This window comes from Takifugu flavidus, chromosome 14, assembly GCF_003711565.1.
Source record: "Takifugu flavidus isolate HTHZ2018 chromosome 14, ASM371156v2, whole genome shotgun sequence".
In the NCBI taxonomy this organism is placed as follows: Eukaryota; Metazoa; Chordata; class Actinopteri; order Tetraodontiformes; family Tetraodontidae; genus Takifugu; species Takifugu flavidus.
The window spans coordinates 10734687-10762649 of record NC_079533.1 but is presented as its reverse complement, the minus strand read 5'-3'; the positions used below and the strand labels follow the sequence as shown (position 1 = coordinate 10762649).

At 44.6% G+C, this 27963-nt stretch overlaps 2 protein-coding genes across 2 annotated transcripts; one reads left to right on the top strand and one right to left on the bottom strand.

Annotated features, from left to right (window-relative positions):
- Positions 1-21: 21 nt before the first annotated feature.
- On the bottom strand, positions 22-7659 carry cnih2 (cornichon family AMPA receptor auxiliary protein 2). Its single transcript, XM_057054505.1, has 6 exons — positions 6339-7659; positions 4630-4698; positions 2890-2937; positions 2211-2323; positions 1994-2137; positions 22-1913 (listed from the first exon to the last, which is right to left on the bottom strand). The coding sequence occupies exons 1-6, from the start codon at positions 6417-6419 to the stop codon at positions 1883-1885; spliced, it is 486 nt and encodes a 161-aa protein (XP_056910485.1). The 5' UTR covers positions 6420-7659; the 3' UTR covers positions 22-1882.
- A 5036-nt stretch (positions 7660-12695) lies between these two features.
- slc8a4a (solute carrier family 8 member 4a) lies at positions 12696-27618 on the top strand. The gene is made up of 9 exons (XM_057054426.1): positions 12696-13578; positions 13847-13899; positions 15446-16864; positions 17657-18174; positions 23567-23673; positions 23782-23900; positions 25024-25123; positions 25301-25573; positions 25914-27618. Exons 3-9 carry the CDS (start codon positions 15521-15523, stop codon positions 26282-26284), a joined length of 2832 nt encoding a protein of 943 aa, XP_056910406.1. The 5' UTR covers positions 12696-13578; positions 13847-13899; positions 15446-15520; the 3' UTR covers positions 26285-27618.
- Positions 27619-27963: the final 345 nt, after the last annotated feature.

Below are 27963 nucleotides of genomic sequence, written 5' to 3'. Positions count from 1 at the left end.
AATTAGAAACCCAGACAGATGTTGTTTTTTTTTGCAGTATTTATTTTTTATCAGAATGGCATGAGAGATCTGCTGATTATTAACTGTACATCACGGTGTAACCTAAAAGATATAAAGTAATCCACCGAGTCTGCAGTAGCATGAAGGTAAATGTAGAAAAGACAGATACAAATACTCACGTACAGTTTCCTTATAAGTTTTGTTCACAGCAACTACATGACATTCATACAAGCGGTAGGTTCTCCTCTCCGCGAGTTCATGTGCTTTGATATCGATTGTCCAGACTGAACACAGTGTTGCTTTTATCAACATTGACAGAAATGGTGCGTTTAGGTCCAGATTGAAACCACGTTTGGGGTCTGGCTTTTCGAACGTTTGCAACGGGGACAAGTCCGGTCACTTCTGAGGTCTAAAGAGGAGTCGTGAACCCTGAAACTGTCCCGGAGACAAATGTCGATCAGTTTGTAAACCAGTCCTGGGTGACTTACAGAGAGCAGAACTGCGAGTCACCGTGACGAGCACAGAGCGATGTGCTCGGATAAAGCTGCAGATTTTTGGGATTTCTCCTCACAACGATTTAAAACAAATGCAACAGCTCCTTCGCAGGTGATATTTTTTTATCCTCTGGCTTCTGTCCTGCTGCTGTAAATACTGACTGCTGCCACTACGTACCTGATTATTGAAATTAGCTCAACTTAATAAATATTTAACAAAATATTTCAGCAAATTCACGAAACACACGGGCTTGGAATATCATGAAATATACAGATGAGTTCAGTCGCTCGAGTCTTTTTCTGAGAGTTGTCCACAGCAACAAACTACAGCGTGACCCTACAGTATTGCTCTGTGATTAATATTAGTGGTTTATGCTTCTGAATGTATTCTAGTTAGTGATTGCACACGGAATAAACAACAAAATTACACCTATTAACATTGACTTCTATTTCCAGAGGCTGTTTTAAATCGAAAACAATTATTTTGTGTGTCATTCATCCACCTGATGCCACAGTAACCTCATCCATAATACATATTTTTTAACAGAATTAGAAACTCCTTCAACTGTCCCTCCTGGTTCTCACACTTTATGTACCAGATGCATCAGGTGACTGGTACCTGCCCACAGACACACCGTCCAGATTTCACGTATGCACAAACACACATTAACACCAGTCCTAGCAGTGAGCAGAGGCCTGTTAAATCACACCCCTGACACCAGAAACATCCCAACAGAGCAAATAACAGAATCAGGTTGAATTCCATCACACAACTATGATTTCATTGCCTTTTTTTTGTACACAAAGTTTCTACATTCCACCTCTGGTCATTGACCACTACAGTGTAGATCATGTGGTGACAAGTATAAGGTGCTCCCTGATTACTAGAAAAATACAACACAACTATGTAATTGTTAATTCAACAAATAAAGAAAGACAAAAACATTGTGGCAGCAATGTTTTTTTTAGGACTGATATTTTGGCACCGGGTGTCACGTCCGAGCGCGAAGCTCTCTGGAACCGAGCGCGTCCTGGGAAAAAGGCCCTTCGAAACCTGAACGCATCCCATTTTGAGCGCACGTGTGGGTCTGATGGCAGTATGAAATCTGACTTTTACACAGATATTTTTAATTGTATCGTCCCCCTCCGACACTTTCGTCTGTAACACTCGGTGGATCGATAGCGGAAACACCTCTGGTACTTCTGTCTGATAGATTCACAGTGAGTTCAGTGACTGGACCTGTAATAAGCAGCATAGGGGTGGGGGCAGAGGGGGTGGGGGGGACGCCAGCCCTTTTATGTACAGTGGGTAAAAGGCAAAACACGAGGAGAAGGAGTGTCGACGTATACGCCAGCTTCTCTTGCTTCTTCTCCTCATCGCCGATGGTCTAATAGAAACTCACCAAGGCGTAGACCATGCTTCAACAGGGAGCAGACAAAAACAAAGATTACCTTACTGGGAAGCTCACCAGGCACCAGGTTAACATGTTTTAACCTACCTGTAGAGATAATAGAAGAAAGAGAGCAGATAAAAGCCCAGCTTACACCAGGACTCCTTCTGGCAGTAGTTGAGAATGTCGGCATTCATCACGCTCACGGGGTCGTACATGACCTCCGAGCCGTCGGCCGGCCGGTGGAAAAACCTGAAAAAGAAGAGAGGCTTGGCTCACGTCTGAAGTGATCTCAACAGAAGAGACATCTGTTATGGGACCACACCTCCACAGATGGTAGAAGAACAGGGGGGTATTCAGGCCAAGTGTGACCCACTCTCCAGCACACATGAACATCAGACAGAAGAGCCCGTGGATGGAGTACTCCGGCACCACGAGCTACCCAGAAAACACACAGAGAGGTGGCGGCGCAGTTTAAACCCTCCGCTACAATCAGCAAAAACCTCAATGAGACTGAATCCATTATCAATGTTCTTTTGTTAAAAATACAGTTTACATCCACCAGTCCTGCTGATGGACAGAGGCTATATGTTCCCATGGTAACCTCTGGGGTGTGGTGAATGAAATGGCAGTTTGGAAAAAATTCGTAACTTAGAGTGACGACCAGGCCAGACTAACTAGTTCACGTGCGTCCTGTCAAAGATTTTGAATGCGGTTGATACTGAAGAGCATTTTAGCCCTCAGTTTGCTACTTAGCTTTAGACAGCTGGTATCATTTGCTAGTTCTCACTTTTTTTTTCTCTCGATTTGATCACTAACGCCGGATCGAAGACGAGATGTTCTCTTTGTGACCAGCTTAAAACAGGAAAAGAAGATTCCCATGGTGAGAAAAACACTTCAGTGTTCTGTGCGTGTGTTAGGGGGGCAGTGGAGGTGGACTGCATCACCAGCATCAGAGGTTCCCATCATAGAACCCGTCTCTTTTAGGAACGCTCGCTACTCACTCTGCGAAGCAGGTTGCAGATTCTTTCAATGTTGAGGATCCGCTCCCTCTGTGAACAGCACAAAAGGATAAAATCATAATCAGGATAAACGTGTCTGTATGAAGTATCAAAGCCATTTTCATCAAATTCTATTGGAGACGGGGGTTGCTTACACACTTCAGGTGAAAAGCATCAACCATGTCTACAGCCCACTTTTAAAAGAGCAACAATATAACACTAAAAGGCTTCATAAAATAGAAACAGTTATAACATTCTCAGGACAAAGGGTATCTCATGCGATTTTAGCGTGTGGAAAACATTCAGCGGTTTATTTTCATTCAGTTTAAAGAATCCCTCAGAGGAAAGACTCCGGCGGATTGACATATTGACTCATTTGTCTTGTGCTGCAGCTCTGTGACCCCCATGATGTCCATTAGCTGCAGACGGAGCCTTTTAACACTCTGTGGACATAAATTCAAACTCCCCTCGCTGACCTGAAAGCAGCTTTTACCCTGAAGCTGCAGCCCCCCTCATGTAGATATTAGCTCTCTATTTATTTACACTTTTCATGTCATGAGTTGTGAAATGCGACGAACACGTATAATGTGTGAAACTGTGGTGCTGCTCACTTGCAGCCTGTAGCATTGCTGTGTTTCCAGAACATGGGTCGCATCCTCCATCACTTCCATCCTAAACCATCAACACTCTAGAACTAACTAAACTAAAGAAACATTATTCATCAGCTGAGTCATTTTACAGCCCATAATGCCAGAACGATGGAATATACGTGACTGAATATAACGTTCTGGAACATGCTGTGTCTTAATGGGGTTTTTTTTTTCATGCAGATTATTGATATTGACTGGCATCATCATACACTTGCCAACCATGATCGCAGCAACACGTTGAGATTGTTCTTCATCCAGTGAAAACACACACCAGTGCAGCCCTTCAACTTCTATCTTTGTGAGGACTTTCATGCACGTTCCCCAGCTTTTTACCTGAACCCTCAACGTTGCATATAAACCCAGGGCTCAACCCAATTCTAACCAAAGCCTTAAATACATGAGAAGTTGTGACCAACAAAAATGTCCTTTCTTTGCCAGTGAAACGCCTCACACTGCACTGAACACACACACCCGCACACACACACACACACACACACACACACACCCCTGTACAGCTGGCAGGCCTCCCACAGCTTCCTCTCCCACTTCTCAACACTTCACAGGTCTGATGCAGGTAAGTTGCTGGAACATCGAGTTCGCTTGTGAAAAGCATTGACAGGTGCTGCAGATGTTCGGCTCGTATCCATAACGAGCCGCACATTAGTTTAATGTTGAGGCGAATTCTGAACGTCACGCAGCGACCACCTGACTCGATTTGCATCTCTCTTTAGGGGATGAAACCAATGAGCTGCGGTTCCTGTAGGTCGAGTCCTTCGATTTGCATACAAATGAGTGTTTGAGGCAAACAGGTCCGCCTGATCCTGCTGGGATTCACCTGGAAACTCAGACATTTTAGTCAGAGTTTTGTTATGACAGTGCGGGACAAATATTTGACCGCGGTAAATTAAATGAAAGAACTAAAGCTGCTTATTCAATTGTGCCGTAACGAGAGTTCCACATTCTCTGAATGAGACCCTTTAATTCTTTGCGTGATCAGAGAAGGATTCTCTCAAAGCTTAAAGAGGACGGGGTTTTCTGCGTGCACGGCCAGGTTTGATCATCCATGAGAACAGTGTGACTGCAGGGCTCTTACCGCTCTGGTGGGGTTGCTCTGATCGATGGGGTTTTTGAAGTCTGTGCGCAGCTCATCAAAGGCAATAATCTAAAAATGGAACAAACGGAGAAGCTTTCAGATAAAGAGACAGAGTGTGTGTCAGTCAGAACACGGTTACACATTTACAATGTTCAGATACAGCCTGGCACAACTCCCATGTTGATATACGTATAAGTATGTTTCTGTAAATGTGGTTTTTTTTTTAATAGGAAAAATGTAATTGTGGGGTCAAAGGTCGCCTGTGAGGGCCAGTGAGGTCAGACCCACAGCGATCAGTGCCTCAGATGTCTGACTTCTAATAACAGGTCATTCCCAAACATGCATCTACGCATCCACCTTTTCTCCCCACCCTCTAAATGCCGTAAACAGATGCAGTCTCCATGGCAACACCCACAAGCTCCATGGTTACTGTAGCAGTGAACGCACTGTCTGATTGGTGGAGGGGGAAATGGAATCACGGCACTGTGTCTGTGGGTGGAATGCAGCTGGAGGGGTGGGGGGGGGTCTTTGATAAGCGTTTTAATCACATGGGGTCTGAGCCAGACACACACAGACGCACGTCGCCGGCTCCCTTTCACATGCAGACACACTGACTGACTCACGTGTAGTCTCACCCACTGAGTCAATCGGCACGTTAGTCAGTTCAAGTCTTACACCAGCAGAACGTTCCGCTCCGACCTCTCAGGTGAGCGCCGCCTGTCAGGTGCAAATACCACCAAGAAACGCCGCGAGCGCAGCGACGCACAAACAGCCAGATTCAGCTCCTCTCAGGACGCGTTTGTGTGCTGTTTGCTGAAGCTCCACACCGTGTTTGAGGAGCAGCTTATCTCCAACTCTTAGGGATCACAGGTGGCTCCATTACTTGTGTGTTGTGTGTTAAACCCTGATGTTCCCACTGTGAGCTCAGGGAATAATTATCATCATGAGTTGATGTTTTTTATCAACACTATATTCAATTGGATTAATCAACACAAATACATACAGGTCCGACGTGCCTAGTAGATGCTCGGTGTGTTCAGAGCATCATGATACACAGTAGGATTCACTCCAGACAGTGTGAATATCCGGATTCACGTTGTTTTATGGTTGTTTAGGAATAGCCGTGAATCATTTCAGCTCAGTTCTGCGTCACTTGGGACTCTTGTGTGGTGAGAGAATTGTTTTCTGTTGATTTTGTTGTGGAATAAAGTCAGACGCTCGGTTTTGATGGACTTGAGAACATCAGTCACGTTGAAGTACGGCTAAAATGCAGATTTTATCGTAGATTTACCTCTTGACAACCTCACACAGTTAAAAATAAAAGTATAAGCAAAAGTTGCTTAAATTGGATTTTAAAGTATTTTAAATTACTAAATTTGCGTAGTTTTTGATTAATTCCTGTGGAGTGTTTCTGAATGTTACATTTTTAAAATATTACTTGTAATAAACATACAATATTGCTCTTTTGTCAGCTCTTAGGGAGATACACTAACAAATATTTTTGAGGCAAAAAAAAGCAGGAGTTTCAAGTCTGCATTATAATACACAAAGTAATGTAAATATTTGTAAACGATTTTGTAAATATTTAGCCTTAAATATGGGGGAACAAATTTTTCTTTTTTTAGAAAAATCATCACAACATCACTTCAGACACCAGACCGGTCTAAAAACATTCTGCAGCGCTGTAACTGCGTTTCAGTCAGACTCACCTGCCATATGACAAAGAAGATGAGGGCAGCGCACAGCACCAAGGTTAGCATGTAGCAGAAGGCCGCAAAGGTGAACGCCATGGCTGTTCCAGCCAGCTTAAAGGCCAGGTGGGTCGAGAGAGAGAAGAGGAGAACACCTCCTCGACACTCCCCTCCTCCTCCTGTTCTGGCTCTAACCTCCTAGCTTCTAATTTACTTCTGAGCTCGGAGCTCTGCTGCGTCTGCGCGTCGTCCAGGTGAGGCGCAGGTTTAGTGGGCTGAGTGAGCAGAGGCTGGAGCGGCGCCGTTTCTCATCATGCTCTGCCTTTCTGTGTCACAGTGAGGGAGGGGGGGGATCTCTGTTGCTGGCCCGGTGCTCCTCGTTTCAACCTCTGGGAGGGAAAATGTCCGTCTCTTCCTCCACATCTTTGTAGTTTCTCTCCAGCCAGATGAGCCTGCACATGTTGTTGCTCTCACTCTGCAGCAGAGGCAGCAAGTGTCTGCCCGACGGGCCCGGGGCAGAAGCTCTGGGTTCCTGTGGACCCTAAGGTCAGCGCCGAGGTGCCCCTGTCTGTGAGGGTATGGCTGGCGAGAGCTGAGCAGGCTGCAGCGGGCGGCTTCAGGGTCAACTGTTGCTTTAGATTAAAAGGACCACAAACTTCACACACGCACGTGTTACAGATTCCTCTACACAAACTTGTTAGTGGACTCTAAAAACGATGTCACTGCACTTGTATCTGGAGAGCCGAGTTTATGGCTGCGCACAGCAGAGATTATCACCATAACGAGGAGAAAGGAGCGTGAATGAGGATTAGCACACATCTGGTCTTAGCATCCAGCAGAGAGTACCTGGGTCTGGTCCGAGGAGCCTCTGCCACTGAGCAGTCCACTCTGTCCTCGCCTATTTGGGTCGGCACCATGTCAGAATTCTCCAGAATGCTCTCCTCTGCATCCCTCAGATGGCTCCAAAAGATATTTTAGGTGGCCTTTTTTTCTCTCTTGTCTGTGAGCGCGCAGGGGGGAGTATTCGGTTCAGGGGGATGATCTAAGGCAGATCCAAACACAGCATTCTACATGTAGAGCAGCTTTTATTCTGGCTCCAGACTCCAGACATCCCCTAAGTGCTCAGGGATCCTAAGTTCTCTCCGTCCTCCTGTTTGTCTGTCCTCACTCTGTTTCTAAAGCCCCTTTCTCCCCTCTTTTTTTTGTCTTAAAACAAGTCCTGAAGGTGTTTCCTGAGTCTACAGCCTCTGCGGCTCCTCTGTTTCTCAGACTGAGAGGGATATTTCTGCCACGCTCGATGTTGTACCAGCCAGCCAATGGCGTCGCTCCGCCGCCCTCCCTTTCTTATTTGCCCGCTCTTCCTCCTCTTCCTCTTCCTCCTCCTCCTCCTCTTCGTCTGTCAGTCTCCCTCTCTCTCTCTTGCATTTATGCATTTCGATAATCTCTCGTTCCCCAGAGAATAAGGAGGGGGCAGGGCACGCTGAAAATGCCTTTTTTCCCACCTCCTTCTGTCTGCATCCGACTACATCATCGTTTCTTCTCCACCAAAGCGTTTTAGTCATCTATCATTTCGTTAAATGTCTGATTTTGAGCTGCTTTCATTCTCACTCAGGTTGTTTCTTTTCTTTCTGTCATAGCTGTTCACATATATGTGGAAAAGACTCACTTTAATATCCGTTTCTTCTGTTTTAATCTTTGTCGAAAAGCGTTTAGAAAAAGAAGATGACTAGAAAAGACAAAGCCAACAAATTGTTGAATGGATTGAATATAATAAATATCTTTAGAATTACTCTGTATTTTAGCTCTTTGCATGTTTGTGTGTATCTCTTCTCCTTTGTGAGGATTTTAGAATCTAGTGTCACAAACTGTATTTAACTATCATGTATAATCTAATAAAGTGTGACAATAATATAAAGAGGCATTTTGTTGCATATTAACCACTGTATCAGTCCGTAGGTAGAAATATTATTTGAACAACAGAAAATCTCTGGATTGGAAATGCGTGTAGGGGTGGATGTGAAAAACACTGCAGGGTCTCTGAGAACAGTCCGTGTGATCTGCATACACACCACCAGGTGTCGCCAAATTTACCAAATTTACCAAATCTGTCGCCATAGTGACTTTGGATCACTATGTTTAACACTGTCTGCCGTTTCTTACCTTTTAAAAGTATTCCAGTCAGCAGAGCCATGACAGCTCTGCTTTTCTATTACCTGAATGCAGAGTGACTCAGTGGAGGAATACAGAGAGGGAAAGTTAAATTTGTGGGATTTGCTCTGATTTGTATTCTTTAATATTTGACCACATTTCAATAAGTCATCATATATGATGACAGGGACCTGATCTGGGTGAGTTGTGATATGTCAGCTATGCCAGAGCTAATCATTGAACCCTCACTGACCTGAAGTCTGCCTCAGCTCAGAGCCTCATCAGAAGCTCAGGAAATCGGAACAACCACAAAGGTTGGCCTTCAAACCTTTAGAGTAATCAACTTTTGATGTTTGCTAATCTCACTTTCTCTATTATTACCAATGAAATGATCTTTCTTTCGGATTTACGTTGTTCAAAATGTTCTGTAGCATTTGAAATGATGATCCAATCTGCTGCTGCCATCTGCTGACGATAATAATTAACTGCAGTTCCATTCACTTATTCATTTATTTGGTTATTTATCACTGTATCGTAAATATTGGAAACAATATGGTAAATCTAAATCTTGCCAAAATACATGAAGTATTATTTTAAATATCACTTATTTATTTGCAACTAGTATAATTATTTAAAGTACCAATTCAGTATAAAGGATAAATGAGTAAATGTGTTGAATACTGTCGTATTTTGGTATTGGCGTTGGGGATTCATTTTTAATCAAGAGTAAATGTCTGGAAATATAATTTATGTTTTATCACAAGTCTCCCACGAGGTGGCAACATCAGAGAGAGCGCAACAGATGGTCCCATTTGAATTAAAAAAACGTCTCTACGCAGAATTTTAAAGTTCTCCAATGGCTTTAAATAAAACCCCCATTTAAAGCCAAGTGATGCAGATAAAACGCCACTGATGGCTGTAAGTAAAGAAGGCTCGGCTCATTCCGTCCGCATCTATATTTAGATCTGCAGCAGGACTATAATGATTAACAGCAGGATGAATCATTAAACACAGCCACAAGAGCATCAGCGGGAATTAAAGCTCAGTATTTCCCAGTGCGATGATAAAATGGGCCAGTGGGACATCTCCTACATCCAGAATCACACCTCCTGTGAGACCAGATGGACAGTAAACCCATCAATGCGGTGGCAACGAGGTGTGGTCAGTGCAAGAGCTACTCGTTTAAATAAAGCTTTATTGATCATGAACACAGACGTTCAATATTTCACTCATAAATTTCAGCTCACAGACATTTTTACAGCTTAATGTTGCTTTAAAATGTTTGTCAGGTTAATGGTGTTGAGATGGGGAGCTTGGAGACAGACAGAGAAGTTTTTTGAGGTGATAACGTGATTATTGAAATCACAGCAGAGCAGGAAACTGCAACCGGTCCAGAAGTACCACAACAAGGCTAAAGAAGATTCAACAGGACCATCAGCAGGAAGCACAATGAGAAAACTGCTCTAGAAGATGGTCAGTTAGCCAAGTTACCATTGAGTGGGGAATACTGTATACCAATCAGATGCCCTGTGACCTTTCATTAGCCTGAATCCCAGTGGTTCATCCCCACAGAGCCACAGGATTCATAGCAATGACATCATAATGTTGTTAAACCTGTATAAATATAATAAAATTGGCTCAATAAGTGGCAACAAGGCCACAAATGAAGGCACCATAGCAGAGGCTCAGGATATAAGTCTGAGTCCCACAGAGACAGGAAGTGGCCACAGAAAAACCCAGGTCACTGAGATGAGAGCCATCAACCCACCTCATCATTACAATTCAGCTCCTCTTTAGGTCACCAAAAACAAGTGGAATCGCTGCAGAAAATAAAAAGGGGGGTGGAAGCCATAAAGGAGTGGGATGAGGTCAGGATGAGGTGCGAGCACACCATCAGAGCACTGCCGAGCTACCCCTGAGTAAGGAAGAACCCCCCCACACACACACACAAATGTGTCTGTCTGGGGCAGGCTACTCGAGTTTTCACTTGTGGGATCAATAAGGTGTATCATCTTTCTGTGCTTGCCTGCCTGTTCCCTCAATGTTCCCTCAAGGGAGCAACAGTAGCTGCAAACCTCCGGTCCTGCAGAGTATTCACCAGTCTGAGCAGGACTCTGACCATACGGGCGATGGATACATGGATACACATGGTTTCCACAGTAACTGAAGCAAATTTAGAAAGGGCGGTTTTTCATGCAAGGAAAGAAAAAAACCCCAAAGAAAAACATTTGATGTTACGGAACAAAATGAATCCTGCTGTGTTCCTTAAGTTTGAGGCTTGTTTTATTTGAAATTTGGATATGCTGATTAGGATCATTGCAAAATAGGGTTCATTCAGTGTGTGTTTCATTCTTGTTTTATGTTTTCTCAATACTCATAAAACAAATAGTGAGATCCTTAAAGAAAATTAATATTCCAATAAAAAGATACACAAATACATTAAATATGCAATGTCTCTCATATTAGATTAACTTTTTTAAAATACTATTTGGAGGCACATTATATCCAAGTGATTCCCCATTTTGATATATTTCATTAGAATTATTTTTGTCAATTTAATCTACTTTTACAGTGTCCATAGATTCTACTGCTATGATACGACAATAAAAGTGTTGTATTTATACTCATATGGTGATCTATTATATATATGTAATATTGTGTCTTCTCTATACAACACATCATAAACTGAATTAAAAATACTATACAAAAAACAAATATTAATTATTCATGAGAAATATTAAGTTTTATTTTTAGAGATAACTGTAAAAGATCGTTCCTGTGGATCTAGCAGAACTGGTTAATTACTTACAAACTACAGTTGGTGGTGGCTGATGGTTCATGGTCCTGACTGTAGTGACGTCAGTGGTTCTGTCCATGGTGCTGACTATGATCCTCACTGTGGTTCTGTCCATGGTGCTGACTTCGAACCTGACTGTGGTTCTGTCCATGGTGCTGATTACCATCCTCTGTTCTGCCTTGACATTGACCGGGGTGGGCAAATCCAGTCCTCGAGGGCCGGATCCAAGCCAGACTTTCTGTCCCACAGGTGAATATGTTCACCTGGGGTTCCATTTACCTTGGTGAAAGCGGTTTCTCCCTGGTAGGATGCAAAACTTGCCCATCAGAGGAGGCCAAATCCATTTCAGGGTTGAATTCAAGCCGGGATTTGCATCCTACCAGGCAGGAAATGCTTTCACCAAGGTAAAGGGAACCCCGGGTGAACGTATTTACCTGTAGGACAGAGAGTCTGGCTTGGATACGGCCCTCGATGTCCACCCCTGACATTGACGGACATGTCTGCTTATGAAGAGAATGTCGTGGAAGCTTCAAGCCGTCTTTGGATCGGCCTAAATCTCTACTAGTTCTGGAGGTGAGCACATGAATCACTCTCACATATCAATTAAGGTGGAGCTAAGATTTAATCAATTCTGTAGCAAATAGTTGTGTGAAGTCCAGAGAAGAGGGTATTGATCATGGTGCAGGAATGTGCTGGCATTAATGCAGCTCTGGACTTATTAAAAACATCTCCATAGGTGAGACCGCACAGCCCCCCCCCCCCCCCCCACCCCCCTTCATTAAACTGCATTCCCAGTATACTGAAGGTGTTTTGGGTGTGTTGCCCTCCCCCCAGTGTTTTACTCTCCTCCGCATCCCAGTCTAATTTCCTTTATTTCTCCCTGAGGTTTGTCATAATTGCCCCCTCAGGTGGGCAATCTGCAGTTTACATTTGTTGTTACAGGCAAATAAAAGCTAAATGAATTTTATCCAAATAAAAGCTGTATTTTTAGCCCTGATGCCATAAAGCTGGTCAGACAGCTGGCCAGCTGCAGCCAACCCCTCCGCGATGCCCTGCGACAACAAACACTTGTGTTTTTATGATTTATAGGATTGTGAGAGTTAGAACCAAGGAGATAAAAATTAGATGGCGCTGGTTGGATATTTCACAGGCCATCGCCCACTTATTAATGCACAGACCCATAATCACCGCATGACCTGCCTGAAGATAAACACCAGAAAGTTGGCTCATTTTCCCTCCTGTTTGCTGACATAATTGAACTTTATGAGGCAGTACGGCTCTTTAGAGTTTTACTTACTCATACTTTAGAGCGGTCTGCATGATGTTTCTCAGCTCTCAGAGTTTTATAATGATAGTTTCTTTCTTTATTACTGGTCTGTAAACGTGCAGACGGTCGGCAGCCCGCTGCGTCGTCTCACAGGATTCTGTGCATTAGGTCATCTGCGCCGGGGATTGTTAGCAACAATGGGCAAATAATGAGACGTTCGAAGTGAAATGGTCATTCGTCCTGGTGTCCCGATGCGCAGGAGGAGCAGCCGTGCGTGCGGCGCTGTTTGGCTGTTTGCAAACGTCTCCTCCCCTGTTTCTGCGGTCTTACCGCTGGTTTTTTTCCTCCTTCTCGCTCATCGTTTTTTTTTTTTTTCGTGCCAGCGCCAAGAGTAAGAAAAGACCTGCGTTTTGCACACCACCACTCTCTCCTCTTTTGTGGACTGTCACCGTTCCTCCGCCTGACATCTCATCTTGTGCTGATCCCTGCTGGCGTGCCTTCGCTCAGTCCTTCATTCATTCACGCCTACTCTTACGTGCAGTCCTGTTTGGTTCTTTGCGTTCAAGCTCAGACTGCAAATACCAAGAGGTTCTTTTACCCCCGTATTCCTTTTACATTACGGACCAATTAAACACTCTGAACACATCAGAGAAAGCTGCAGTTTTGAGGATTATTTTTAAGGCAAATTCAAGCGGGACGAAAGAGGAGAGCGGCGACAATTTAATATTTTATTTTACGCATCACCAAGACAGCAGAAACGCATTGTGGTGTTTTGAGTAAAACAAAAAAAAAACCCACTTAGCCTTGTGGGAGTGAATCTAAAACAGAGTCACCCACCCCGCAGTGTTAAGTTTTCCGAGGTACCTGTCAGAATTATTGCGAGGCAGCTCGGCTGGAAGCTACACGCGTCATTCCCAAGACAGCGCAACAGCCAACACCATTACACCAGCGTGCGGTGTGGATGGCACAAGGGTTGCGGTCTATCGTGGATCTGGTGCAGGGGAGCCACACTGCGAGGGGGTCCAGCTGAGAATCGGGGATTTCTCGTAAGTATGAGCCGCTATGGCACGCGCACCAATTGCCCGATCCACGTATTGACTGGATTTTTTCCTTAATGTCGTCGGCTCATTTGAAAGTTATCCTCTTTGAATCACCGCGTCTGCCACAAAGATGCATTATGTTGTTACTTTCAACCCACCTGTCACAGACCCACCTACCTGGTTTGCAAACTCTGCTGTGCTATAACTGCGTCGCTGGTTATGGTGACGGCAAAGCGCTGTGTAACATTTACTAATGTATCATTTTCCCCCACAGTGATATGAAAGATAAGTTCCTTTCCTGAGGTCGCCACCTCCTGCTACACCCAGGTGAGTGATGCACTTCGTTCTTTTACTTTTACAAAAAAATATATACATATATAAATATAAATATATATAAAGGTTTGAGTCTTGTAGAAGTCACGCTTTCTCCCATCAGTCAGGGGATAATTACATTATTTATGGGCCATTTATTTCTGTCTGTTGTATGTTTTATGAGTTTAGATTCCCCAAACAGCAGCAGAAATGTAATTTATAAGGACTCTTATTCCAAAATGAAATGGCCGTTATTTTTTATTTTGAACGTTGCTCAGAAAGCCAGTGCCAGCAGTCGAGAATGACTCATACAGCAATACAAGTGTGAGACCCCTGTTTACCAAACAGGGATGCATCTGAGAACTTAATCAGATTCGGATTATATTTTTAATGTGTCAATCCTTGAGAAACGGAAAAGATTGGTCTTGGTTGACCTAAAAAAAGCATCAATTTCAGGCTGAGGTTACAATCCAAGAAATTAGGTTGTGAGAGAAATTACATTTACTTATAATTTTCTTCCTGTCAGCTTTAGAGCATTGGAAATATGCATGTAAATATGTAAATAAATAAGTATGTAAATATGCCCACACTTTTTTCCCCTCTATAGTATTGCCCAAAATGCCTCAGAAACGCCAGTTGGAGAGGCTGCTTTTACCATAGAAACATCACCCACACAAAATCAGTGTAGGTTTGTGTGCCAAAGGAAATATTCTATTCTATTCTATTCTATTCTATTCTATTCTATTCTATTCTATTCTATTCTATTCTATTCTATTCTGATGGCTTATTTTTGTGTTCAGCAATCAGATTATGACTTCCACAGTTCCACGTGTTAGTTTAATTCAGAACTGAGGGGGGGGCAGTAATCAAGAGATCTTCATTTTGAAAGCCAGCGCTGCTTCATCAAAATCAGCTTAGAGTTGAATCACGTCTTTTACACTTTCATGGAAAAGAGGAACAGCCAGAACAGCATCCTCCCCGCCTGCTGCATAACAAGCAGAACATGTGCTGCACACAACAAGATGTCAAATTCTGCTGCAGGCCGCAAATCTAATTTTCAGTTGGAGCTCAATGGAACATTTCCAGCAGAGAGTGCGGGACCGTCGGTCCCTTACACGTTTCCAGTTACACTATTTTTTCTCCATCACATTTCACTGAACTGGAACTGCTGTTATTGTAGTCAGGTATATTCCTGGTGTTCGTCCCAGCGTAGCGGTACACGGGGCCACTTTTTCTGTCAGTGCTGCCGGCCTGGAGGGCAACATTTCTCCAATATCTTCGCACAAAATGACCACATTATGTGTGTAGGTGTTTGACAGGGTAGTTCAGAAGCAATGACTCAATGAGTGGTAGGCGCCAATATTTCTGGCTTTCCGAGCTCGGACCATGCCGACCGTTTTATCCCACATCATTAGCATACAAAAGAGCATGACTGTGAGCACTTTGGTGTTGCAAAAGTTCTGCGTGTAAAGGTTGTGGTAAAAATAGAACTCCGGATGAGGATTTTTGGTCAGAATGACGGCAAACTCATCCTCCACACAAATCCTTCTCTGTCTTGCAGATGCTTCTGTCAACCTCCACATGTGGCGCGAATTGAATTCCGGCATCAGAAGGCTCTGAGAATTCCCGTGCTGCCATGTTTCTGCCCAAGCCTGTCCTGAATTTTACCCCGTCCATCATGCCGCGTACCCTCATCTCCATCTTTATCATTCTATTCCCAGGAGTCACCCATTTCTCCCACGGTAGTGTCAGTCATGAAGATGCCGGCAGGACGGCAGGTAACTGCTCCACTGAAGACAACTGCCCAGAGGGCGTGGTGCTGCCCTTGTGGAACCCACAAAATCCTGCTGTGGGCGACAAGGTGGCGCGCGCCATAGTCTACTTTGCAGCGCTCATATACATGTTTCTGGGCATGTCCATCATCGCCGACCGCTTCATGTCTTCTATTGAGGTCATCACCTCTCAGGAGAAGGAGATCACTATCAAGAAGCCCAACGGCGAGACCACGACCACCACCGTGCGCATATGGAACGAGACGGTTTCCAACCTCACCCTGATGGCGTTGGGCTCGTCAGCGCCGGAGATCTTGCTGTCTGTCATCGAAGTGATCGGCCATAACTTCGACGCTGGCTCTCTCGGCCCCAGCACCATTGTGGGCAGCGCTGCATTCAACATGTTCATCATCATTGCGATCTGCGTCTACGTGGTGCCGGAAAATGAGACCCGAAAGATAAAGCACCTGCGGGTGTTTTTCGTCACGGCCGCCTGGAGCATCTTTGCCTACATCTGGTTGTATCTCATCCTGTCTGTGTTCTCCCCTGGTGAAGTGCAGGTATGGGAGGCCGTCCTCACCTTCTGCTTCTTCCCTCTGTGCGTGCTGCAAGCCTGGATCGCTGACCGCCGTCTGCTCTTCTACAAGTACGTCCACAAGCGTTACCGCGCTGATAAGACCCGTGGCATCATCATCGAATCAGAGGGAGATGCCATGTTCACTAAAATGGACTTGGAAATGGACGGCCAAGGTGGAAACTCCCACACGCACCCAAAAGAGGCTCTGGACGGGATGCTGGAAGGATTGGAAGAAGGAGCAGGGATGATTTCGGAGCAGGATCAGGAGGAGGAAGCCCGGCGGGAGATGGCTCGCACTCTGAAAGAGCTAAAACAGAGGCACCCAGAGAAGGACATTGAGCAGCTGATCGAGATGGCCAACTACCAAGTTCTGATCCAGCAGCAGAAGAGTCGGGCCTTCTATCGGATTCAAGCCACTCGCATGATGATCGGAGCTGGAAACATCTTGAAGAAGCACGCCGCCGACCAGGCCCGGAAGGTGGTGAGCTGCCACGAGGCGACCGGGCAGGAGGAGGATCCCCACACGATCTACCTCCAGTTCGATCCCTCTCACTACCAGTGCTTTGAGAACTGTGGCTCGCTGAAGCTGTCGGTGAGCAGACATGGAGGAGAGAGTGGCTGCACAGTGAAGGTAAATAAGGATGGAAATATTGTTAGAATAAATAAGGACGGAATTATTGTTAGAATAAATAAGGACGGAATTATTGTTAGAATGATTTCCCTGGGATTTTATTATCATCAATCATCAAATGTTTAAAGAGCGTGGGATTGTTTTAAAAACACATTTTTGGGAGTTATTGAGTGGAAGCACGACTTGAACAACCAATCTAAAACACTAAAGAGAAAACACAAAAAACCTTAATGTGTTTGATCTTTTCAGCACTTTTGCTGTAAAGTACCCGCACGCCGCAACCTCCATCATTACGGTTCGTCTGGGTCAGTTTTATTTTAAAATGTGAGACCTTTATGTAAGGCCTATCTGCACCTCCTGTCTGATGAATCAGATAGATCTCCCGGGCCTTATCTTACGCTCCACAAAGGAGTGTTTGCAAGACAACAGATCCATGAGTGCCAAGTCTATGTGCTGGCGTGTGGGAGGTCGGGAGTGAAGGCAGGGATCAGGTGTGGCTCAATGTTTTTCCTATATTGATCCTGGCACAATCAATCCGAACTCATTCGTACCTAATACCATCCAAAACTCCGTTAACCCCGTTTGTTTGTGTTTTTCCCAGCTCTGCCCCGCCCTTCTTAAAATGAGAAAAAACTCTTTCTAAACAGTGTTTTGATACAAGAATGTAAATATTGAAGAGAACAGCCAGCACACAAACATTTGGACATTTCTTGAATATAAAATCTGCCTTAAATCTCGCAGAATAGTTGTTTTGTCAGATTAATATTTAAAGACTTTTTCTTTGTGCCACAGGTGGATTACCGCACAGAGGACGCCACTGCCAGCGCCGGCTCCGACTATGAGTTTGCTGAGGGCACCTTGGTGTTCAAGCCCGGTGAGACCACAAAAGAGTTCACCGTTGGCATCATCGACGATGACATTTTCGAGGAAGATGAGCACTTTTACGTGCGTCTGAGCAACCCCAGGGTTGCCCACAGAGCTGAGGTTTCCGTACTGGAGCCGAACTCCATCACCTCCAGCAACAGCACGGTGGGTACCTCCTCTCACGTCCCCCCCAAGGCAGCCTTGGGAAAAGATCACACCGCTACCGTTACCATCTACGACGACGACCACGCTGGCATTTTCACATTCGAGAGTGACACCACGAAGGTCAGCGAGAGCATCGGCAACATGCAGGTGAAGGTCCACCGGACGTCTGGGGCGAGGGGGAAGGTGGCGGTGCCGTACCACACAGTAGAGGGCACCGCCAAGGCAGGGGAGGACTACGAAGAGGTGTCGGGGAAACTGGAGTTTCAGAATGATGAAACCATGTAAGTAAACACCCCATTTCATTACTTAAGAACGCACTCTAATAAATCTTTTCAGGAGACTTTCATTTGGAAATTATAATTATTTATGTATTTTGCTTTTAGTAATTCAAGTAAAAGAGTTTATAGCTGAAGCAAATTTTATTGAAGAATGTGTACAGATATCCATAATATTCAGAATTCAAAGTCAACTTTAGATCCATATTTCACATTAGGTCCCATTTGAATTGGGTTTTTTTTTTGGCCTCACAGTTGCCCTTGATATGTTTAGTTTTATGAAACATGCAGACAAAAGCACTAATCTTCACGTATGTGCGGGATACTCTGTGCCTTGATGTGCATAATAGTGTTATAAATTTAAAACGAGGGTCCTTTGAAGGGCCCAGACATTTCTGCGCAGTAAGATTACTGCAAATGGTCTCTTCTCATAAAGGACAAAGTGACTGTTTTCATGAGTCATAGAAAAGTTTAGATCTTTCTCAGAGCTGATGTGGGAGTGTAAAAGGATGTAATTGTCAGGCAGCTAATGAAACCTTATGGCTGATGTAAAAGAAGGGGGGAAAAAGAGAAGAAGAAGAAGCTTGAAAGGATCTTTCTGTGAATGAATTAACAAGCAGTCTTTGGGGATTTCTCTGGAGGTTATATGGGAGTGCAGTGAAAAGCACTGAACACTGCACTGCAGAAAACAAAGGGAGAGGAATCAGACAGGTGTTTAATGCAGAAGGAGGGCGTGCACGTGACAGGGCTTGATGGTACAAAAGCACAAAAGCAGCCAAGAAATGAGCCAGTTTTTAGAAAACGGATCAGCTGAGCTCCTCTCGTGAAGATTTGTTGTGATGATGACTTCACTTGCGGCGCTTCACTATGCTGAGAAGAGGAGCTGGCGATTGTCCATAGCTGGGATTTTTTATTTTGCTTTAAACGGGAGGCAAAAATAACCTCGGCCACAGAGTCTCATCATGAAATGATCTGCAGCTCACCACAGAACAAAACAAAAGAGTAAAATGTTCAAATGAATCAGTCTGTGAAGAGGATTCCAGGGTCTGTGTGGAGGTGTATTGTGTAGGATGGACGAGTGGGAGGAGAAGCAGGTGGATGCAGATCTTTCGATTTGTCTCTTTTTTTTCTCCCTCGCAGTGCTCATATCATTACGTATCTGCACATTTATGATAGCGTGTTAAAACCTGGGGAGCAAGCCCGCTCCACACCCACATTTAACAAAATTCAGCTCCGAAGGGGAAGTGAAGGATCGTTTTGAGCACTTGTGTAATTAAAGAAAATCTCTGAAGGGTCGAAGGAGTCTTAAAACCTCCCAAGCTCGTGCTGGAAGGTACTAAAGCTGAGAGCTCATTAGGCAGCCATGTTCAACAATGCAAGAGACGAGGCTGGAGGCTGAATCTGCATTAAAACACAGGCAGAGCATTCCGTAACTAGAAGCTCCACATCCGACTCTTACGGTGATGGTGACACACAGTTCTGCAGACTTTCTGTGGTCTGGTGTGTTCTTCTAGCAGGCTTTATGGTGCAACCAGGTAATAAGATTCAAGGATAGAGATGATAGAGGAGCACACTGATCACAAAGTTATTGGGTAAAACTTTCAAAATTCCCTCGAATCACAGCGGCATTTTCCCCTTCTTAGCTAGCAGGGTGTTTGATCTAAGATGATTTCTGTCAGGTTGGGGAGATGGTATCATCAAGAGTCATTCCTTCAAGAATCCATTCATCTCTCTTTGCTACATGAAGCTATTTATCAAAGTCTGTGCGGAGACATGGAGCACAATTGTCCCTGTTAAAGAGATTCCCGAAGTCTTTTCCGAAAGATGAGATCCCGTTACTGCCTTATGCTCTTCAGATGCTCGACTCGACTGAATTTTTTATGAGGTTATTTAATTTGGAGTCTTTGCTCGGCCCCGTTAAAAGATGGAGGTGAAACTACGGTTCCTCACTTGTCAGTCTTTGCGTCTCTAAAGCGTTCCGGCTCGTGCAGGCTCGTCCTTCTCAGCAGCTGAGGAGGAGCTTGAACATGAGAGCGTGTATCTCCGCAGCAGGCTGCCAAAGTTCATCCCTCTAACGGTGCAGGCTTTTCTTGTCTGCATGTTTCCCTGGGCGTTTAGGACAAAGAGCTGACACTTGGCAGCTCTTTGTGTGCGTGTGTGTGTGTGTGTGCGTGTGTGTGTGTGCGCGTGTGTGTGTGTGTGTGTGTGTGTTTGTCCTATCACCGCTACAGAGGAGGCGAAATGCAAGTTCGTAAGCTTCTGACAAGGAGGAATGGTTCAAATAAAAATGTACCATCAGAATTCTGCTGCAGTAAATAGATTATGATACACCAACACAAACCACGGGCAAAGTAAACAGGCTGACACAGAGACGCATTTCAGATTTCAACGCTCGCGGATTCGTCAGAGAAGTGCGCACCAGCCCTTTGATGATGAATGTGCTCCTTTCTCCTGAGTGGCATTAACCACACTAGTTGAGGCTGAGGTGGGTAATGGGGGCAGTTGCATAAGCAACGATAAAAAGAGCTGTTGAGGAATCACTTCAGAGGGATAAAATCAATATCCTGTGCTGGTTACAGCTCACACCCCTTGTAGTCGAGATCACCGACACTGGACAACAGCTGAGCTGCAGCGTTAGTGCAGGATAACATGGTAAAAGCACCCCGAAGATACGTCTGTTGATCATATTTACGTCTATATTTGTAACTATTGGGTGGCTGTGCATGCTGCTAGAGAGCACCTCCACTATTTTGGCCTAAACAGAGCGGCCTGAACACGCGGCACTCAGCACCTTGGTTAAACCGTTAAATTAATCATAATAGGCCCACGGGCGCTAGAAATGGTTTTTATTCAAGTGTTTTCCACACGTTTCTTTAGTTATAACCCCTCAATTCAATTTTGGTTTTAATTGATGGTGAACAAAATGAAACAACCCTAAACCAACTCGTGCAAGGTTTCCTGGTTTTGATCAGTAAACAGTGTTTTTTAAAAAGGGGAGCAACAAAACAGAGTCAGTGTGCACCCATCCATGTAATGTTGTTGCTTATTTATATACAGGTATTTCTTTTCTTTTTTTGAGGAACCGAACTTCAGCTCTTTGGTTTTGATGTTCATCTCAGGTAGAAACCTTTCGGTTAGTGAAAAATAGAACAGGTGATTATGTAAAGTATGATTATTACAGCCATGGACAGCTAAAGGTGTAATTATTCTAATCAGTGTTCTCAATATAGTTCATTTTTTGGTTTCTTTACTGAAATGGTGAAATGGATTTCATTATTACCTGCTCCTCTATAAAGAACCATTCACACCATTTTAAGAAGAAAAACATATGATGGCGAAGCACTAAATCAAAGTTTAGACGCACATTGGATCAGCGTTGGCAGGACAGGAGAACCTCATTTTGTTAAAAATCTTTTGTTTTTTATCTAAAGATCCTGCTCACATCAGCCCTTGAAGACCATGAGGTCACTAATGTGTGGACATTTTGTCCACTCTATGTTATGAGAAAGGAATTTCTCTTCAGCATTTTGCTGCTGCGATGCATTCAGGTACTGAAATTCACTTTGTTGCTGAACAACACAATGCAAATCACATCTCTAATTACTTATGTGAATTATACGACTCCATTTGAAATAGAGCCCATTATAATATGTCCAGTTGGCATTTTTTTCCCCTGCGAATTAACTTTTACCAGGTTGGATCCTTCCAAAGCATCCTCTTCTGGGCTGCACATAAAGGCACACAATCACTCACGTTTATACCTGTAGGCAGGCCAGAATCCTCCGGACTGACTGTGTGGCCTTTTTCCATGGCTGTAGAAGGAAAATGGAACATCTTTATCACGCCATAAAGAATGTGGAGGATAGGCGGGGCATCAACACCCTGGTGTGTAAGGTTATTTTACCGTTGTTTGCCCAGTAAATAAAAGTAGCAGCTATATTGATAGGAGACTCTTGTATCTGTATTTATACACAAAAAGTGGAAATAAGAACAATAGCAAGTGGAGCAAGGGAAGCTTCTACAATGAGATGGCCCAAAGCTTCAGCCATGTAATACAATTTAATACTACACCGCTTTGAGCTAATACTGCCAAAGTCTTCATGTTTGTGCAGGGTTTGTTGGCTATTATAGTGTCATGGACATGGTTTTGCAGGATAGGGGGACATTTTTAAAGCCACTCTGACATCCAAAGATTTAATTGTGTTTTTAGAAACAAATTTGAAGCAACTTGAGTTCCGTTTTGACATTTAAATTTGTTTTATGAAATCAAGTGCATCACAAAAGAAAAGTGGGCTTGTAAAGCTGGGTATCCTAACTGTTAGCTTTGTTGATGTTGTGACCGTGTACCCCAGCATTACTCCATCCCTAGACCCCCTCTGTACTCTAGCTGGAGCTTTAGATGTATTTTGATCAGCCACTTTTAGCTTTATTGATGCAGCTTGGATTCTAAAAGTGCTGCTTTATGAATACACAAATACAACTGATCAATCTGAGTCTAATTCCAACTCTGTAAAAACACCTCCTGTATTCTAGTCCACACTAGTTGCAAAGAAATACCCCCCCGTGACCTGGCTGAAGGGGCTGCACTTGCTCTCCATCCCCCACAGGAACGCCTTTCCCAGACATCTGATGTGAGATGCATTTTTTAAAATAAACATCTTCTCTTTCTGCAAGCAAGAGCTCTTTATGTGTAATGTTGGATCCTGAGTGTATAAGTGTAGACAGAAATAGACAGCCGCCCACGTATCATTAGGGAGCCGGAGAGACAAAGACTCAGTGTGACAGTACGGCAGAATGAAGCAGCCAGATACGCCGGCCATGGTTTGATGCCACAGCCTCATGTCTTTCTGGCACATTGCAGACGACATCTGCAATGGAGTTTTCATAAAGCCGCTCCGATTCCTCGGATACGTGTTGCATATTTCCGCCGAGATCTGGATAACAATTCAATTTCTCGGGACATGCAACTTTGTGTAGGAGGGGTGTGGGCCATTTCATTACATTTCTCTTGCGTTCTAATGGAATGAAGGTTGTGACAGCAGCAGTCTGCCCTCTTGTGGGATATGAGGGCGCAAATCTCTCTCTCTCTCTCTCTTTCTCTCTCTCTCTCTCACACACACACACACAGACATACACATATATAGACACTGCTGTGTGCTGCATACTAAATGGTTGAGGGAAAAAAGCGGGTCTGCATCTTATCTAACACTCTTTCATGATTCATTGTGTAGGAAGCGTATCTTTTATTTTCAGATATTCTGTATTCTCTCAAACTGCTCTTGTCGGCTGTTGCCTGTGTTTCGTTTTGTACAGGTAGCAAAGGCACGTTGCCGTTTTTCCTGACAGGCGCACTTATTTGCTCAGTAAAATCTTCTCCCCTCGGCTCCCCTTCTCTTAGGAAGCTGTTAAATGTGAAGATTATTGATGACGAGGAGTACGAAAAGAATAAAACGTTCACAATCGTGTTGGAAGAGCCTATCTTGCTGGAAGTGGGACAGAAACATGGTGAGCGGCGCAGAAGTGCAGCCATCCTTCTTTTTGTCTCACGTTATAAAACGCCTGTGTGACGCCTCTGAACACTTCTCCATGTGTGTGTGTGTGTGTCCACTGCAGGAGACACTAATGACAACAAGGCCACAGTGGGCCCGGAGGACGTGTCAAAGATGGGCTGCCCTTCTCTGGGCGAGCACACAAAGCTGGAGGTGGTCATCGAGGAATCCTATGAATTCAAGGTAGCGCAAAAATAAATGACCTTTTATCTCCCTCTAACAGAGCCTCTTACTGTCATCGTGATGTTTGCAGCTGCGTGCACACACAAACCTTCAGATGTTTTATGACATGATGGCAAACCTCTAAAAAAGAAATGTGCAGGGAAACTATTCAACATAATAACTCAGTTTCTTCTCTTCTTCGTAGTCAGAAATATCACAAAATAAGTCAGGAAAAGTCAGAATTGCCCTAATTCTCTCAAGAGAAAGAGCTAATCTTCCTCATAAATGTCTTTTTGAACAAATGACATCAACTAGGTCAGTTCATGATTACGTTTCTGTGGGACAGGTAAGGTCAAGCGGTGGTGTTAGCGATCATTTATTAGTTATGTGAATCTTTTTGGTAGAAGGAGTGAAAATGAAGATTTAATCTAACTGGAAGTAGATGTTGAAATATTTGCAAAGTGCACCTAACTAATGACTCCTCTCGGCAGCTGTTTCGTTCAGCCTGAATGAACCGAGCTGAGGAATTGGCGCTCAGACACTCTGGGTAAATTGCTTGATTTAACCGATATGCAGCTTTTAAAGTGGTGCTCAATCAGTTATGTAGCTGGCTGACATGCAGTTTGGGGGGGGCGGAGTGGGGAGGGGTTGGACATCCATTAAACGCTGTGGACGGGGGACATGTTGTCATGAGGGGAGAATTACTCCTCTCCTGTAAGTGCCCCCCCCTTCAGTCCCTCGGTCCCGCTTCTGTCCACTCTTTCTGCAGTCTGCTGGTCAAAATGCGCAGCCTTGGGGGACGGATGCCGTCGGCTCTTGGCGTGATGCATTTTCTCTCCTCTTCGTGCTGTTTCTCCTTGAAAGACAGGTGCTCCGTTAACACCAACTTTAGGCTATAGTGGGACGTTTCAGTCACACTCAAAGCAGCTTCCTGCTGGTGCTGTGCCTGTTTTCCTGAGGGGTAGTCAGTCCTGCATCTGTTCTGATGAGTCACTGTGAGCCACAATGGGAGAAGTGACACGCTTAATTGCACACTGTTTCCCCGCATCAGCATCTCTCGTCTCGTGTGATGGTTTTAACACCCCACTCGCGAGCCCTCGGAGGCATCTTCTGCTGACCTTTCCTCCTGTGCTCGTGTCTGCAGAGCACGGTGGACAAGCTGATCAAGAAGACCAACCTGGCGCTGGTGGTGGGCAGCAGCAGCTGGCGAGAGCAGTTTGTCAGTGCCGTCACAGTCAGCGCAGGTGAGCCGTGGTGCCCTGAGATGCCGCCTCCTCCCTGGGGACACCTGTGGCGGGGAGACACAGCCCACAGATTGGTTCCGCCAGCTGCCTCCATCCAGTTTCACACGCAGGCTGTTTCTTTTAAGAAACATGATTTTTTTAAAAAACGAAATGTCATCCATCTATTATGTTTTTCAGGGGACGATGATGAGGAGGAGAGCGGCGAAGAGCGCCTGCCGTCCTGCTTCGATTACATCATGCACTTCCTGACTGTTTTCTGGAAAGTCCTTTTCGCTTTCGTCCCGCCCACCGAGTACTGGAACGGCTGGGCCTGCTTCTTCGTGTCTATTTCCCTCATTGGCGTCCTGACAGCTGTCACCGGGGACCTGGCCTCCCATTTCGGCTGCACCATCGGCCTCAAAGATTCAGTCACCGCCGTGGTGTTCGTGGCCCTCGGCACCTCTGTCCCTGGTGGGTGTCCACAGCTCTGCTTATTGTGGGGGTTTCTTATCTGCAGCAGATACAGCTGCTCAGGCAGAAATCCAGAGGGTTTGCCTTCTTTTGCCGTTGGTCGTGTTCATCTGTTCCCATTTTGCCAAGTCTTTAATATTCAACAGACAGGCACACGGGAATAAGATCAGTGTCCCAGTTCTTCATTCACGGAGCTTCAAACGCTCTTCCAGAGGCTGGAATTTAATTCAAAGAAAATCAGAGGGAGCTAGATCAGTTTCCACCAAGCTGAAGAGGAACCTTTGCCCTGTTGTTCTGTTCCATTCATGCCTCTTCTGTGTCACTGTGCATCTGCCTGCAGACACATTCGCCAGCAAGGTCGCCGCCATCCAGGACCAGTACGCCGACGCCTCCATCGGCAACGTGACGGGCAGCAACGCGGTGAACGTGTTCCTGGGCATCGGCGTGGCGTGGACCATCGCCACCGTTTACTGGCACAGCAAAGGCAAACCATTCAAGGTGAACCCGGGCTCCCTGGCCTTCTCCGTCACCGTCTTCACCATCATGGCCGTGGTGTGCGTGCTGGTGCTGCTCTACCGCCGGCGTCCCAGCGTGTCTGGCGGAGAGCTGGGGGGACCACGGACAGCCAAGCTCATCACCTTCTTCCTGTTCATCTCGCTGTGGTTCATCTACATCCTGCTGGCATCGCTGGAGGCGTACTGCCACTTCTGAAGCTGAGGCCCTCCTTGTTTTTACAGAATGTGTTTCCGCTCTGTTTTTGTCTATATTTTCCACAAATGTTTATAACCGTTTGTATCATTATTTATTATAGATCTCACACACTTGGAATATTTAGAAGTAAGAATTTTGCTACCACTCTCTGAGCTGTGAATTAGCCGCCGGAATTGGAAGTCCAGGTTTCTTCTTTTTCGACGCTTCCTTTTCAGCTGTACGTCTATCTCTTCGTTGCAGTCGGCCAACTGTCTGACTGATCTTCTAGTTCCTGAGTGTTAAGAAAGCACAAGACGCTTTCCAGGATGATGATGATGATGATGATGACGATGATGATGATGATGATGATGATGATGATGATGATGATGATGACGATGACGATGACGATGATGTTGATGATGATAAAGCTGCTGCACGGGACACGACTGTAGTCGTCATCCATAGAAAGATGTTAGCGAGGCTGAGGTGGGCTGTAAAACTGTGTTAGTGTGCTCATATTTATATTCAATCTATACATTAATGATTATTCAACATAGATGACTTAAAAGAACAATCGTGTGCGTGGATTTCGTGAAAGAGTAGGTGTGTTCATTTTTGCACGCAATCAAATTAACAGTTTCATGGTGACCTATTTTAAAGTGCTGTGTGTGATATTTTGACACGGTTGTTGATGTGTTGATGTGTCTCTGTACATGTGGATGAGGTGTATCATAACCTTTTAATCTTGATTCCATTTTGCTTTCTCACTCAGCATAATGTCGGTTATAACCAGGGTTAAAGACGTCTTTAAAAAGAAAAAAAAAGGCGACCTCAAGTCTGAGGCAGAGTGCTTAATAAATATTGTACTACGTAGTATTGGAGGTGGGGGGGTGTCCCTGTGAGTGTGCGTGTATGTGTGTAACACTATTCTGTCCTGCACAAATTGGATATGACACTCAATATTGACACTGCTACAGCTGTTTGTGACAAAAAAAAAACGGGTCGATTTGAACACAGTTACAGGAAGATCAGGACTTAATCTGTCATTCTGACACTGTAAAAGTCACAAAAGGCCCAGCGGGAAGGAAAGACACATTTTTCCAGAGTGCAGATATTAAATCCCAACTATAGTACAATCATTGGACAGGTGAGGTGATGAAGTACATGCCTGCCAGAGGTCGTTCTTTTGTGCACAAAAGTAAATATTGAAGTCTGTTTTTTTATTATTTAACCTAGAAAATGTAGAGCCATATTTATTGTAACAGTAAAGGTATTTCTATAATTAATTTGGGTTTATTGATATGCACGTTTAATGTACTAAGAGTGAAAATAAATGTTGCTGATTTATGACACCATGTGATGTCTTCTCTCCCTTTCATTTGAAAAGAAAATCTAAACATTTTTGCTCCCTGTGGGTTTGTAAAATGGCAACAGAGCACTTTTGTATCCTGAGGTTGGATTAATGAGCAGCCATTTGGAGCCAGACTGCGAGGTAAGCCCCAAATCAGATACAGAGGTTTGAGAAGCCCATTGAAATTCAGCTTTTGTCTCTCCAAGCCTGCTGCTGAGAAATGACGGATGAGCACCAGTATGTACCAGTGATAACGAGACCTCTGGCGCACACGCTGTGCTACGACAAGGTAAAACATTGGAAAAAACACAGAGCAGTAGGAATATGTGAGGAAGCAAGATGGGTGATT

Excerpts from the sequence above, each read along its gene's own strand:
- cnih2 (XM_057054505.1), bottom strand. The coding sequence starts at position 6,419 with ATGGCGTTCACCTTTGCGGCCTTCTGCTACATGCTAACCTTGGTGCTG. Across the intron at positions 4,699-6,338 it reads TCTTCTTTGTCATATGGCAG|ATTATTGCCTTTGATGAGCT; the intron begins GTGAGTCTGACT and ends TTCCATTTTTAG. Across the intron at positions 2,138-2,210 it reads TTCTTCTACCATCTGTGGAG|GTTTTTCCACCGGCCGGCCG; the intron begins GTGTGGTCCCAT and ends CTTCTTTTTCAG.
- slc8a4a (XM_057054426.1), top strand. The coding sequence starts at position 15,521 with ATGTTTCTGCCCAAGCCTGTCCTGAATTTTACCCCGTCCATCATGCCG. Across the intron at positions 16,865-17,656 it reads AGAGTGGCTGCACAGTGAAG|GTGGATTACCGCACAGAGGA; the intron begins GTAAATAAGGAT and ends TTTGTGCCACAG. Across the intron at positions 25,124-25,300 it reads TGCCGTCACAGTCAGCGCAG|GGGACGATGATGAGGAGGAG; the intron begins GTGAGCCGTGGT and ends TATGTTTTTCAG.